Here is a 15922-nt window from a genome sequence, read left to right as displayed (position 1 = left end):
AGAGGTAATGTCCGAATAAATATTAGATTTCTATTTTAAAATACATTGTTTTATACTGAAAAAATACCCACACAAAGCACTCGGAATCTAATAGCGGCACCAAAAACATCATGCGACGTTTACGCGAGAGTTTTTTTAATCAAAATTTTGACGACTAAAAATATGGGTGCGACAATTACGCGAGTGCGACGATTATGCAATAAAAGAGGGTACTTTACGTAATATAAAAGCGTTGAATAATAATCAACTATAAATATTTCAAACCATTTATCTTTACATGCCACTCATCACACTTTGTATGACAAATACGACACTGCGTAATGGGAAGATATGTGGTTATGTACTTTATCGTCAGTCGGCTGGCTGACTTGCCCGCCCGGGCGTGACCTTCAACTTACGTCGTGTACCTTTCCAAACCATCCATTACTGACAGTGAAACCGATATTACTGTCCGGATAATAACATTTTAATTTTTCAAAAATTAAAGTGCTTATTCGCGTATCACCACCTGGTTCACACCAATCCTCAGGCCATGGATTATTTTTTTCATGATAAGTAATTTTGTACGATTGTGCACATAGTTGACTTGCTTAAAACTAAAGTGCGACCAACATAATCCTGGCCTTCATAACAATCTGCTATCAAACTCCGTTTGCAGTGCCACTTTCTATGTAACACCACAACTTCAACTTTGCTATCGATTCGTATCAAAGTTGAAAAGTCAAAGCCCATAGAAACCAACACCTACTTCTAACTTACAATTGGTCGGTTTAATGTAATATTTAAATGTACTCTGAATATTAAGATTTGAGAATAGTGTAATAAATTGCTTCCGTATTCTAGGGCGCCAATTAACCTTCATAAACTGTATATCTCTGACCTGTCCAGCCAAATCTACCATGAAATATAAATATTAACTTTGTTAGATCTATATTTAAAACGACTATCTGGCCAGGTTTCATTACAAACATATGAATACAAATTTTCCTGCACCGTAGTCGATCAGCAAGATCTTAACCCATAAATAATTATTTACATAACCCTTTTAAGATTATACTAATATATAATTTGATAATCCGATTTCCATCGGTGGAGATTAGCCAGTTTCAGTTAGTGATATGAGTGAGTAGGTTAATAGATATATATCATATAATTAAGTCAAACAATATTATCCTGACTAAGCTCAGTGTGAGTAAAGCAATTGCAAGAATCTCTTTCTCTCTAGGGTACTCTAATAGGCTTTTATAGTACAGAAATGAACTGAAGATTGACATTAATATTGGCCAAATAAAGCATTCAACAAGGCAATTTAAGTTAGTTCAAGACAAGTAAATATTAATTAATATGGGAAGGAATAATATCAATGTGTGGAGATGGAATTTGGATAACGCAAAATTACATAAACACTTTCAAAGTAAACATTTACATGCACAATACACTAACATGAGTACATACCGTTCAATGATACATTAAAGTGGACAATAAATTAATCAAAGGATATAGCGACGATTTTGAACGATGCTGTTCAAATGTCACATACACGAAGATGTGTCGCAGTACAAGCTGAGTTGAAACAGCTCCCAGCACGATGGAAGAAAGTGGAATCATCAGCAGCAGTCCTCGTCGGGAGTGTTCTTTGCATTGCAGACTGGTTCCAGACGATCGCGGCAACTTCTCTTCAAAGACAATTGTAGTACCATCTCTTGTAGAACGAAGTTAAATTGGAGTAATTCAAAGTTTATCACCTCCTTCTCAAAGTTCCCCGTCAAATTTGAATTAAAAGTCTTTGTAGCTCAACTCCTTAAAACATAGATAGATGACTAACTTCCACATATCTTGAGTTCCAGTTAGTTTGATATATAACATCGTAGCAAACTATGATTGTATTTCACAATTTCTTGATGTGCATTTATCTTTAATTACGTAGTCAGTACTTTTGAATAATATTTCATTTCATTGCCTCAATGTCTTGTGAACCGTAATTCATTTCCTTACACTCACGGGATGTGCACTCATTAGAGAGATGCTTGAACAACGTTTTGTTTGTGTGCACGGCCGTAAGAGCGCTAGTGTGCTCACTGCTCAATGTTTGTTTACGATTCGTTGCCAAGGCTCATTTGTAATGGTGGCAATTTTTCTTTCGTATTTTTGTTTAGGACTTTAGGTTATTTGCGTGCTACTTGCTTATTGCTTCGTAGGTGGAAACTGGAAAACATCTGGCGTTTATTTATTCAATTATTTAGTGGTAATATTTTCATTGAGGTAAGATTGTTAAATTGAGTATAAAATTACGTATTAAGTAAAATACAATGCCGCCATGTGTACGAAAATGCTGTCTGCCTGGTTGCGATGATAAATTTGCTGTTAGACACCGCTTCCCAGTTTACGAAGAAACGGTATACAATGAATGGATACAGAGAATAAACGTCGAGAAGCTGAAAACTCTTCACCCTCTTAATGCTGTAGATGTGATTGCAAACTTCAATAGTAATGCTAGCTTGTGACATAGGTGGTTTTAGCCTAAATAGCTACTTAGGTCATTCTTCCACCAATGTTTATACGGTTAGTACTGTGCACGGCCACAACAGCGCTGCAAATAGCGTTCTAGCTGTTATTCAGAGAGTGGCCTTTCTATCCCTCCCTCTCTTTTCTATGCTTACACTTCTGATATCATAAAACGTTCTACCATTAATAACATTTTGTTACAATAAAGAATTCCAATCAACAGATTGTCTTTTTAGTTCAACTAGTGAATATTTATGAGTGTAGCTGCCAGACGACGGATGAAACACTGTCCATTGCGAATAGAAATCAATATAAGATCACGGTTGGTGAAGTTATGGGTTGGCCACGGCACTGTCACGACTCTGGTGTGTGTCAACCGGCCTTTCCTCGCATTCATCTTCCATTCACTATCACTCTTGACAAGGTTACCAGATTAATATGTTAATAATTTTCATGCTTAATTTATCGAAAATGACAAGGTTACAATTTTTTTTGCTGTAGGAAGACACGTCTTCCCGCTACGCCGTCTGGCATGTCATGTGCTGATTGTTAAGTTTTTATATCACATATTGCCATATTAGGCATTTTTGGAAGGTCTAGGAAGTGTAACACTAAACGCAAACATACAGTCGAACCCCGATTTTACATTTTCCTGTTATTTGCACTAGTTTATTTCAGGCCCATTTTAATCTCATTTAATGCAATACAATAAATTCCCGTTGATTACAATGAGCCTATAATCTGCTTCCCGCAATTTATGCTGTTTTGAAGCAGTGCGGGCACTGCTTAGCATTCCTTCCCCTCCATTCCCCCTTCCTCAGAAAAACCTCCCCTTCCTACCCCCCCCTCTTCATCCCATCCCCTCAGCGCCACCAGCGCACTCTGCCGTGTATTGTTCCCGGCCTATATAACCTCGGCACCCAGGTTATTTACACTTAGTAATTAGTTAAGTTAAGAAAAAAAAAAAAGTATTATGCGCGAAGAACCCAGCCCTGCCTACACGGAAAATTTCCTACGCGAGTAATACTCTCAACAATAATTATTTAACTTATAAATACTAAATAAACAAGTAGGCTGTAATTATTCAGCAATGAGGAGCCTTGTACAGCGGCGAGTCTGCCATTGCGGTCGGTAAGATGAAACATCACAAGCGTAGGGTGTCCAATCGGCTGCAAAACAGGGCATGGCGATGTTGCAGTGCGAGGCGAAGTAAATATATAAAATATATTATCAAATTTAGGCTAGATTTCAGACCCACGTTATTGTGTTTAATGTATTGGAATTAGAATTTACTGCTTTCCGCTACACATTGATGAGTCATCTGTAATTAAATATTTTAATTTATTTTGTGATGTTAATGGATGTGTGTGATCTAGTATCAGGTCAACGTGAAATAGTATCATACGGGTTCATAAATTTACAACATTTAAATTCATCATAGTTTATTAAGTAATATTATAAGGAGATAAGACAAAAAAAAAGATAACTTTGATAACTATAAAGTTTATACAAATTTTCCTAGCACGCGACGACCCATTGATACCTATATCTAATGCCAGTAATGTTCAGGGTTAAATTGAATTTCATGAGCATCTAGCTAATAAATAAGTTATTCGTAAGAAAATAATCCGGCTTAGTTCAGGGGAGGGCAGTTGAAACTCCGTTCTTCTTGGACCACTGATCTCGTCCTCAGCTTTCCAGGATATACGAGCAGTCTTGCTGTGAAAGAAAGTCTAAACTACGATCCAGTAGCAATACTGATGATGACAGCTACTGTTGACGCCATTCCGGGTGTGCTGAAAAATCTTTAGATTGGGCAGGTCTCACCAGCGCAGACAGGAACTGCAGCATGAAGATGATCGGAAGTCTTGCAAGGACGGATATTCGCCCGACGCGGTAGTAAAATTAATTGCGAAATGCGACTCCCTATAGTCTGCATGACGAAGAATCAGACTTCCTTCACTTAAGACTTGCAAAAATAACTAATTACGCGGTAGCCACGTATCTTCTTGTCCTCTGCGCGCAATTCCCGAACCCAGGAACTGTCACACGCACAGAGAACGTCCATTCGCTCCGCAGTTCAAAACTTAAGTCTCTCGTTCCTCCCGAAAATGCCGACCAGCGAGCATCTCAGCTAGGAAGAATAATTAAACAACCTCTTTTCTTACCTGGCGAGAATTCAATACTCGAAGACCATAGCTAACAGTATCTACATGATGCGAAGTCAGTAATAAACGGAACAATACATCTCAAATAAATGTTCAACAAAGAAGAATAACATCCCAAATATCAATGTCAACTGATGAACTATGGAATATCTCTGGGTCGTCGCACCATGTACAATTTAGCATTTACATACATTACATAAAAATGTATAGTTAATTTTACTTAGATCACAAAATACAAAGCTAAGATACAACAATAATTTTAACATGTAAACATGTCCAAATGTTTACAGAGCCGCTTCAAGAAAATTTTAATATTTATGACATAACATTATTGTAAATTTTCTTAACTCATACCTTCTTGAAAGAAAGAAAAACATTTGATTACTCTTAAAATTGATAACTGACAAACATAGACAATATTATGCAATTTGTTTGATGTCAGTCTCTTTCATTTTTGAATGTTTTCTAAGCAATCGTGCTTGATTGTAATGTTTGTGGTATTACACATAAAATTACAATTTACATTATCACATATTACTACCCTTATAACATAACATGACTTATGTTTATGGAGATGATAAACAAAGATGCAAATTTTTTTTTTCAACATCAATTGACAACATGAATCATACATAATACTTTTGTAGACAACTGTACCAAGAATAAAATTGATTTGTTACTTAATACTATTATAGTCTGTTCGGACGTACTTGTTCACTGACAAAATCACATAATTTACAAAAAGTCGATAAGTCTTAACAGATGAAGTTTGTACTTATATGAGTGTAGATCGAAGCACTGTGACCTTAATCACTCGCTAGCGAATTACCATCGAAGTAGCATATCGTATACCAACGATCGTTTTCGCGCACTTCACTCCCTAATGAGGCTGTATTAATTAATGTTAATGTTCACCTATTTCAATGGGTGTCGGTGTAGGTTAATTTGACAATTCCCTATCATTAACCGTTTCTCTTGTCATCTAAGTTTTAAAATTTCATAACATTGCGTCTACACTAAAGTTTGCATCACTAATTCATGTAATATGAATAAAACAACAAATTCATTAAAAACTATGCTCTCTTATATTTACAGTCCTACTATATATATAGGTTGTTTCTAAACAAATTGAAACCGCATTTTATTTTATTATTTTAAGTATCCCTTATGACTGCATATTAGATAAAGAAAATCAGTTAGTAATTATTTTACCAATAACAATTTCCTATTTTTGTATGACAAGGCGTGCGAAAAATGAAAATCACACTTAAATACCAATAAATGCAACAGCATTCAAGTTCTTGATTTGTAGGTAATATGTTGTGTTGTGTAATGAAACATGAATAAGGTAAGAAGAAGAGAAAAAAAAACGCGATAGAATAAACAGGAGCATGGAGAAGGACATCATACAGATTAGGATAATCTCTTTCAACAATAGAAGTCGTAAACAAATAGAAATCAATATTTTCGCTTTCATTGTTTTGGAGTATATGTTAGAACGAGTGTATAAGGACAACTCTAACAAGTATAAATGAGAGAATAGCGACTAACTCATGGACAAGCAATATACGAGGAGTGCTAGTGGGAAATAATCTCGAGGTACTCATTCCATTGACAGCTAGCAGTTGTTCTTCGTTTGTGGGCCAGCTCTTTAGTTAAATTAGACTTGCAGCAATATCAGTTTCATGGTAGATATCTTGACCGCTGTGAATTAGGCAATTGGCAGAAAAAAAACAAAATTTCGAATCTTCCATGAAATTCTTCATGAAAAAAAAATGTGGCATCGCTCAATACTTAACATTGAAGCTAATCACGTCACACTACCCCATTTAGGTGTGGGCAACTAAAATCGACGTAATGCAATCACTGCACGAGATGTCCGCACTGGCCTACATTGCTCAGTGGACAAAAATAATAACGTCGACAGCGCGGTGCGCCAAGATGTCCTCACTGGTTTCTATTATCCAGTGAACACAAACAAAATAGCCGCTTCCAATGTTTAATCACTTCAGAGATGCAACATACATTTATCCATTCGAAATGCAAATATAATTAATGATCAAATAAACAATTCTGCTTCACCCCTTTCTTCACTTAAAACATAACTACCACCTTGAAACAAACATTCAACGATGTTATAAGTTACTGCAATTCATACTGTTTGTACCGTCTCAGCTGTGTTAAATTGTAATTTCCAATCACTTCCTCGCTGTCCAAAGCCTTCAAGGTGTAACAGTTCTCATTGATTATGTCGCTCACTCTAAATGGTCCTTCATACAGGAGAAACAGTTTCTTGGTAACTTGTTGCCATAAATTACTAATAGGATTTGACTTTTTCAGAATGAGATCTCCAATATTAAGTTTGTCATTGCGTGTCCTCTTCTGTCCTCTTCTGCGCCGTTCCGCGGCGAGGTGAAGGTGCGCTCGGACGAACTCCTCCAACTGCTCTCGTGTTTCCTCTTGCTTATTTGCGTCCTCTTCATTGTCTTCCTTATTCTTGTCAATTATAGGTAATAAAAGTGTGGGTAAGGCCTCCGAACGTTCGTGTGACAAAATTTCATGGGGGGTTAATCCAGTTGCGATAGGTGATCGGAGACTACCATCACCGATGCTTACTGGTTTAAAGATGTCTCAGGATTCGTCGCAACAAAATTAGTGTTCTGCTGTGCGACGTTGCTGCGTATTGGTTCAATACCTTGACTATTCGAATAGAAAAAAGTTGGGTTGACAGGTTCTTGTCTCTGGAAGTACCCGGGTTGCTGTAACGATGACGATGGATGATTTTTGCGGAATGAAGGCAATGATGTTGAACTGGCAACGTTGTAAGCTGCGGTGCTTTGCAGTTGGGTAACTTGCAACTGACCAGAGGGATTTGTTTCAGGTGGCAGTCGGTTCCGCGGACTTTGAGAATTCTTACCATAATGTGACTCGCCATGATCATCATAATACTGCGGGGTTTGCAGCTTAGACCGAATGTAGTCTTGCTTAAAATTCCTTGGCGCGCGTCTGCATTCTCCTTGTCGCGGCGACCTGGGAGGCCGTTGAGGCGAAGATGACGGAGTCCTATCGGGTCCCCTAACATCTTCTTCCCGACGTGGTGTAGTCTGATCCCTATTACTGTTATACCTGTTTCGCCAAGCATTCGGATACGGTTGTTTATCAGCACCTTTACGTCGCCAATTACTACGATAGTTATCATTGGTTCCGTTGTCGTGGTACCACTGCTTTTGTCTGTGATTTGTTTTGTTTTGACGCCAAATTAATGTGTTTGCCTGTGGTGTACGATGTATATTCGTATTGTTCGTGTTGTCATTTAGTCGCACCCACGGTTGGTACAATGGCGGCTGCTTGTTTGGCGGCTGTCGCTCTCCTTCCTCTCGAACATTCGTGTTGGCACGGCTTTGCCTGTCCAAACGATCGTAGGCTAGAAGTTGCTCACGAAAATCAGATATATTTTCAAAGTTTCTGCCGGAAAGATGCAGCTGATAACGCATTGGCAACTGTCCCAAAATCAAAGCTATAAATTCTTCGTCATTCATAACAATGTCCAAGTAACGCGTTCGCTCGAACATGTCACTAAGATGCGCCTCTAATGACCGGCCACGCTTTGGATCGAATTTTTCGCTATGCAGCTGCGCGCGTAGGTTTCCTTGTATTTTCATACTCCAGTGTTGGCGTAGGAATAGTTGGCAAAACTCATTGTACGATTCTGTGCTGCCTTGGTGAACCTCCCACCAGTAGTACGCAGTACTTTTCAAGCACGAACTCAAACAACGCATTTTCTCTGATTCTGTAAGGTTAAATCGGTTAGCATATTCGTCTAATGATTTTAGAAATTTACGAGGGTTTTCATTCGTTTTTGCAGAAAAAGTGGGCATTTCTTCGGCCCAATGACGCGCAGGATGATTAATCGTAGTGGCGGCATCTAAAACTAATATCCCTTGCCTGTTTGCCGTGGTTTGTGTGACGTTTGCCGTGATTGCCGACTGGTTGTCTGTACGCAACGGCGAAGCCGAAATGTGACGATCGGGTTGTTGTGTTGACGGCGATTCCACTACACATGCGTTAGTATCATGTAAAGATATCCTGTGTGTGAAACTCTCCAAACGTTCGATTTTATTAATTACCGTCTTAAATTCTTGTGTAGTGTCAGTCTCGTGTTGCTGTAGCATTTTCTGTACGTGAGCGAAACGTATTTCCATGCCAGTTGTGGTTTGCGTAATTGTTTCCTCTGCTACCCGCCTAGCTGTGTCCTGGCACACGGTTTCAGCATTCTCTATGGATTGCTGCATGCATTGCATCTGAACTTCGACAGAAGTAAATTTCGCGGTGACTGAATCGCGAAAATTTTGTGCTTCTTCGCGTACATTATGTATTTGTGCAGTGACGTGTTGCGTGAATTCAGAGATCTTATAGTCTACTCTTGCTAATACCTCCGTTTTCATTTTATTTAGGTTTTCAGTTATTTTTGTGCTTTGTTCCGCCGCTTCAGCTCTTTGACGTGCTAATTCCTCTGAAATAGTTTTATTTTGTTCGGTCTGTTGTCGTGACAACTCCGCCGCTTTAGCTCTTTGACGTGCTAATTCCTCTGAAAGACTGTTTGTCTGCAATGTTAGTGACGCGTTTAGCTGATTAGAAAGTGTGTTAAAAGCACGCATGAAATCATCCATCGTGGTTAAATTCGTTCCCGTCTGTGATGTGTTTTCTACTGCACTAACCGGGTTTTCTTTCTCTTTGGAAAATGGAATTTGTTCTGGGGAATCGATGGCTCTTGCTTGCCCAGTTACTTTATTACTTTGATTATCAGCCAAGTAACACCTAACGGGTGATAAAACCTCGCTGTATGAACTATCACGATTTTCTGCTGAATTATGCTCACATTCCTCGGTGTCGTTTGCGGCTTTGCTTCTGTGGCGTAGAAAGTACGTACCTTCGTCACCTGACATAGCTCCTTCCTCGATGTACGGACAAGGTAAATGGGAGAAGGAGGACGTTATTAAACAAAATAGCTACCAACTATCCTGAAAATGGCTTAGGACAATCGAGGCCCCATAGTTGTGCGCCATCTATCAAATTTAGGCTAGATTTCAGACCCACGTTATTGTGTTTAATGTATTGGAATTAGAATTTACTGCTTTCCGCTACACATTGATGAGTCATCTGTAATTAAATATTTTAATTTATTTTGTGACGTTAATGGATGTGTGTGATCTAGTATCAGGTCAACGTGAAATAGTATCATACGGGTTCATAAATTTACAACATTTAAATTCATCATAGTTTATTAAGTAATATTATAAGGAGATAAGACAAAAAAAAAAGATAACTTTGATAACTATAAAGTTTATACAAATTTTCCTAGCACGCGACGACCCATTGATACCTATATCTAATGCCAGTAATGTTCAGGGTTAAATTGAATTTCATGAGCATCTAGCTAATAAATAAGTTATTTGTAAGAAAATAATCCGGCTTAGTTCAGGGGAGGGCAGTTGAAACTCCGTTCTTCTTGGACCACTGATCTCGTCCTCAGCTTTCCAGGATATACGAGCAGTCTTGCTGTGAAAGAAAGTCTAAACTACGATCCAGTAGCAATACTGATGATGACAGCTACTGTTGACGCCATTCCGGGTGTGCTGAAAAATCTTTAGATTGGGCAGGTCTCACCAGCGCAGACAGGAACTGCAGCATGAAGATGATCGGAAGTCTTGCAAGGACGGATATTCGCCCGACGCGGTAGTAAAATTAATTGCGAAATGCGACTCCCTATAGTCTGCATGACGAAGAATCAGACTTCCTTCACTTAAGACTTGCAAAAATAACTAATTACGCGGTAGCCACGTATCTTCTTGTCCTCTGCGCGCAATTCCCGAACCCAGGAACTGTCACACGCACAGAGAACGTCCATTCGCTCCGCAGTTCAAAACTTAAGTCTCTCGTTCCTCCCGAAAATGCCGACCAGCGAGCATCTCAGCTAGGAAGAATCATTAAACAACCTCTTTTCTTACCTGGCGAGAATTCAATACTCGAAGACCATAGCTAACAGTATCTACATGATGCGAAGTCAGTAATAAACGGAACAATACATCTCAAATAAATGTTCAACAAAGAAGAATAACATCCCAAATATCAATGTCAACTGATGAACTATGGAATATCTCTGGGTCGTCGCACCATGTACAATTTAGCATTTACATACATTACATAAAAATGTATAGTTAATTTTACTTAGATCACAAAATACAAAGCTAAGATACAACAATAATTTTAACATGTAAACATGTCCAAATGTTTACAATATAGTGACACAAATCATAATTAATTACTATTAATCCTCAAATAGCTAGTAGGCTGTACTATACAGAAATAAGAGCCTTGTACGGCGGTGGGCCTGCCTTGCCGACAGCAAAATTATACACCGGCTAAGTAGGGTGGCATGCTGTCTGCATGTATGGGCATGGCCATGCTAAAGTGCGACGTGAAGAACTAAATTAAAATTAACAACTAACTGTAGATTGCGTGCCATGACTGGAGGCGCTTGCCTGGGCATTCAGTGCAAATATACACCGATTGAGTTGGGGATACAGATACGAGTGGCATGCTGTATGCTAATGGGCGGCGTCCTTCGAAAGTGGCACGCATATAAAACCTCAATAAATTAATAAAATAATAAAATACGAATGCTCTTTCTTAATTCGCCTTAAACCTATACACCGACAGTATAACTAGTGAATAGACGTTAACATAATTACATTAGCCTATATTATGTTCTATAATATTGTCGTACTAGGGATGTAAGGGAACGAACAAATGAAATGTCGGGGTGGGCGCCACCACGTGATGTGGGCACGTGGACCCGGCGGAGACTCTAAACGTACTCCAAGCTCACCCGGCTGGCTGGCGGCAGCGGTTTCATGATGCATAAGCTCACCCCTCCCTCCCCGCAGTGACATTCTTCAAGGCTAGCTCATCCCTCCCAGACACAAACCGTCTAGTCAGTGTCCTCCCTTATATAACCCCAACTTCGCTCCCCTTTGAAAAACCTTCAGTGAGAAAATGCTCTTTTCACCCTCCCTTCTCCCGTAAAATTTGGCTATTATAAATGGTGTACTAAAGCGGTGAGGGAGTGGTAAGATCGTTGTAAATATTTTCGGACCCCTCCCTCCCCACAAAAACAAGCCCAAAAATAAGTATGTCAAAAATGTCACTTTTCACACCAAGTTCGAGTTCAGTCATCTCTAGCAAGGAATTTTACAAGCTTTCAAACTTAAATAAAAATGTATTTTAATAGAAAGGGTCCTATGAAAAGGAATATACCAAATAAAATCAAGCTAGTGTCACCAAAAAAAGCATAAAACTGCCCAATGGGTGGTCGCTTCGTTATTGCTTGCGCGAGAGGCGAGACGTGGAATGTTAAAACGTTAGAAGAAAGATAAATGCGGGGGAGACAGACGGCAGCCAGTGTGTTTCTTGCTTGGGAAATAAGTGGCTTAGCCTTTTTTTTTATGCTGGGTGAAGCGACCTCTTTCTATTAACACACGGGAAAAGATAATTGCTTGAGCTGTCAAAATAAACATCGCTGCGGCAGTTAAAACGAGTCGAAGCGACCTTTTTCTATCAACCCACAGGAAAAGATAATTGCTTGAGCTGTCAATATAAACATCGTTGTGGCAGTTAAAACGAGTCGAGGCGGGCGTGCATCCAGTCGGTCAGTCGAGGCGGGCGTGCATCCAGTCGGTCGCTGTGTATATCTACTCGAAAAACATAATGTCTCAATTCATAACAAGATTCCTTATAATCTGCACGTATTGCCAGATGTTTTCAGCCTGATCCATGCAAGTTCTTTAGCCACGTTTTGAATGAAAACAACTGGCGGGCCAGTGTTGTGCCCTGTTTTGCGGACACATAAAGCTTTTATCAATTTGCTGACAGTTTTAATATATTTTTACTCTCGTTAAAATGAAGCAGATACCGTGATTGTTAACAAGTACAAGCAGCATCCGAGATCGGTCGCAGCGCACGGTACGGGGAGAGGGTGAGCAAGGGCGAGCGAGCGGCCGACTACCATGTTTACATGCTGCGGCCGGAGGGTTTTTCCTGCATTGTATTAATAATAATTAATATTTAATGGTATTTTATTTATTAAGTCATAATACACAAAATCGAGAAAAAAACCTGCATAAGACATCAACAATAGTTCACAAATTCAAGCCAGAAAATATACCAAATCGGAATTCAAAAACTAAGCAAACATTGTCAACCGATAGTAATCAAAATCAAGAGAAATCCAGCAGGTAGCTTTGCCTTAACTGCATACCACACTAGACATTCGCAAAAAGCTAAACGTAAACACGTTGCCATAAAAACCTTTATCTGCACCCTGCCGGCAAAGGGATGTGAATGGGGGTTGTCAAGCGCTGACAGCGGTCGACAGGAAGTGGATTACATATATTTTTAGATATGCGTTGCCTACGGCAGTACAGCACTCGGCAAGAGAAACGCATTAACACACTACTCACCACAAGAAACTTATTTTCTGTCCGATTTTCGGCAATTTTTTCACAGTTCCTCGAAATCGGGTTGTAATAGAGAGGTGGTCGCAATAAATGAAGTCGCAACAAAAAGGTTTTACTGTAATTATAAAAATATTGAGTTTGGGAATAGATAAACTTCTCTTTTATGCAGTTTACGGCACCATTAAAAAAAATTGTTGAGAGAAAGTCTCTGTTGCTGCTAAACTGTACAATGCACATAGCTTCAGTTTTTTATGCAATCGTAAAATATTCAAACACGTGCACTTCAAAATAATGAAGATTATTTTATATGTGAAGTATAGTGAAGCTCTTGCATATCACTTTTTGTGACTATTAACATGGAAGTTAAAACGTGTACAATTTAAATGTGTACGTACACAGTTCATAAATATTAATGGTCCCAATTAGGCCTGTCCAAATATCAATTTTTTTAGTTTGAATTGAATGTGAACATAAATTGCTATACACCCGCCATTTGAAGTAACAGTCTAATTTGTTCAAGGAAAATGAAGTGCTAATCAAAACTGCGCTACTCAAGTACGTTTTTCCCGTAAGAGTGTATGTTAATCAAAATACACTAGAATCTCATTATAGCGAGCACGGTAATAACGAGAACACGGCTATAACGAGGTCTTTTTGAGGAATATACGGCGTGATCGCGTGAAGCAACTCACGTTGTGTACGCCCACTCACGTTGCAGAACCTACCACGGATTTATTTTTAAAGGAAATGTCCTTTTATTTTTTTGTTATTCTTACATGAACATTATTGGAAGTATTAAAACCGACACAAAAATACGCTGTGTCTTAAAATCAACAGATTTTAATGATCTTTCATTTCGTTTATTTTTTATTTTTTTCTGATTTTCACATTTTGGTCAAAATGTCCAAATTTTTGACGGTTCCCGATAATGTATTCGTAAAATCACTGCTTCGTTAAATCCGGGGTTCCTGACATCGGGGTTCTAGTGTATTTAATTACGGCAAGCAGAATACGTACACGTGAACTAACAAGTAAAAATAAACTGTCTTTTGACATATTTTCTTTAGAGGTGGCCTGTAGGGCGACGGACTTGTCATGATGGTTGAAGCATTGTGAGTGACAGCATCCTGCCAATGTACGGCTGGTTTCTTAGAGAGTAACGGTTTGGTGAGGGGCGGGGGGGGGGGGGGGGGGGGGGGGGGGGGTGCGGCTGGTGAAATCAGTTGAAAATTCGGAAAACATCTATTACGACCCCCCCTCTATTATGACCCTATTCCTGGGAACCGTGAGGGGTCATTTCAGAAAGGTTTGACTGTACTTTCATTTTCTTACTTCATTAGGCTATCTTTAGCAGTTTTTACAGATTCCAATGTTAATCTGACTATATGTACATTAGTCAACAGTTTAAATAGATGGGCCACTTACCTCAAGTTGTTAATCAATCTGGGAGTCTCACAAAGTACCAGTAGCTCTAAAAGCGGTTACAGTAATGGCTATCAGTACTGAATTGACTGAGAAAAAAAAGTGCTTGGCTAACATTATCTACTTAAGAATTTTTTGACATTTCACACTAATATCCAATATTTAGAATGATGTGCCTGCCTGTTGGATGTTGTCACATACCTTTCTCCTCCTGAATGCGTGGCGTCTGTATGCCTGCAACGAGATTGTGTTGGCGATTGGTAGAGTTGATGATTTCATCTCGCCTACGAGCCTGTACTTTTTTGATGCTGTCTAGCCAGGCTCCCATTGATGCGTGAATACGAGGGTTGATGGGCGAGCCGAGCAGGCACTCCATCTTGGCAATCAGCGTAATGACCTGAAACAACAGTACCAAGCTGCTGATCACTACTCTTAAAGCACAGCCAATATCACTAACTAAATACAGGCAACACACAACTTGCAAATAAGTGAATTATTTAAAATTGTTGCCAGAAAAATAAAACAGTATTTACTCACTTATCACTAACACGTATCCAACCATATTAATGAGCAAGCAGCACTATGGAAAAGCTTTGGATTCCCAATTCAATCAGTCTTAAAATGCTAAGACAGATCAACTATTTTTATTAGGGTGGCCACTCTCCTGGCAGTAACCAATTCCAGGTTTTAAGGTTTTTTCAAAGTCTTCTCAGTAAATATTCAAAAGTAATAAAACTTAGTTAAGTAAAATTTTACAGTCTAGTATTCTAAAATTTACAGTAAAGTTGGTGAAAGGAAGAAAAAATCATGGTTTTAACTGACATTTTATCAGTAGACGAAAAAAGTGTACCTTCTTAGGTTTTGAGATTTTTTTTTTTTTTAATTATAACTTCATCCAAACTTCAAGCAGCGCTTGCAACTTATTTTCTGCAATGGGCTCTTTGCACAATTGCCTTTCTCATGATTTGAGCACTATTGGTTCTAATGAACAAAATGCCAAAATTGACACATATATGGTAACAATGACACTAATACTTTTGGACCCATGCTGATGTTATTGATAATCATTCAAATCTTCTTCGATAATTCAAACAGAAAATTATCCAACCAGGTTCGAACACTCTCACTTTCAAAAATTTTTTTGTCAATATTATTGCTCTTATATGTGCACATTTTAATATTCTGTCAGTGAGAAACTGTCATGAAAAAAACTTGTTGCAAGTATTTATGCTTCATAAGATCTCAAGGGAAGGAAAATCGTCTTGCATGATAGTTTCTCAGTTATAAGGCATAGTAATCAACTGAGTCAAG

General features: G+C 38.7%; 1 protein-coding gene across 5 annotated transcripts in view; it reads right to left on the bottom strand.

The window, feature by feature from the left end:
• The window catches only part of LOC134535777 (uncharacterized), a 192054-nt gene that overhangs the window by 21533 nt on the left and 154599 nt on the right, over window positions 1–15922 (bottom strand). For 4 of the 5 annotated variants that reach the window (XM_063375030.1, XM_063375029.1, XM_063375032.1 and 1 more), the window contains exon 11: window positions 14813–15008. In XM_063375030.1, the coding sequence (XP_063231100.1) occupies window positions 14813–15008 (196 nt within the window). Of the gene's footprint in view, window positions 1–14048; window positions 15009–15922 lie in introns of those variants that run through there. The other variant, XM_063375033.1, reaches the window with a different exon arrangement.

Source organism: Bacillus rossius, chromosome 10 (assembly GCF_032445375.1).
Source record: "Bacillus rossius redtenbacheri isolate Brsri chromosome 10, Brsri_v3, whole genome shotgun sequence".
Lineage (NCBI taxonomy): Eukaryota > Metazoa > Arthropoda > Insecta > Phasmatodea > Bacillidae > Bacillus > Bacillus rossius.
This window is presented reverse-complemented; position numbering and strand designations above follow the sequence as displayed.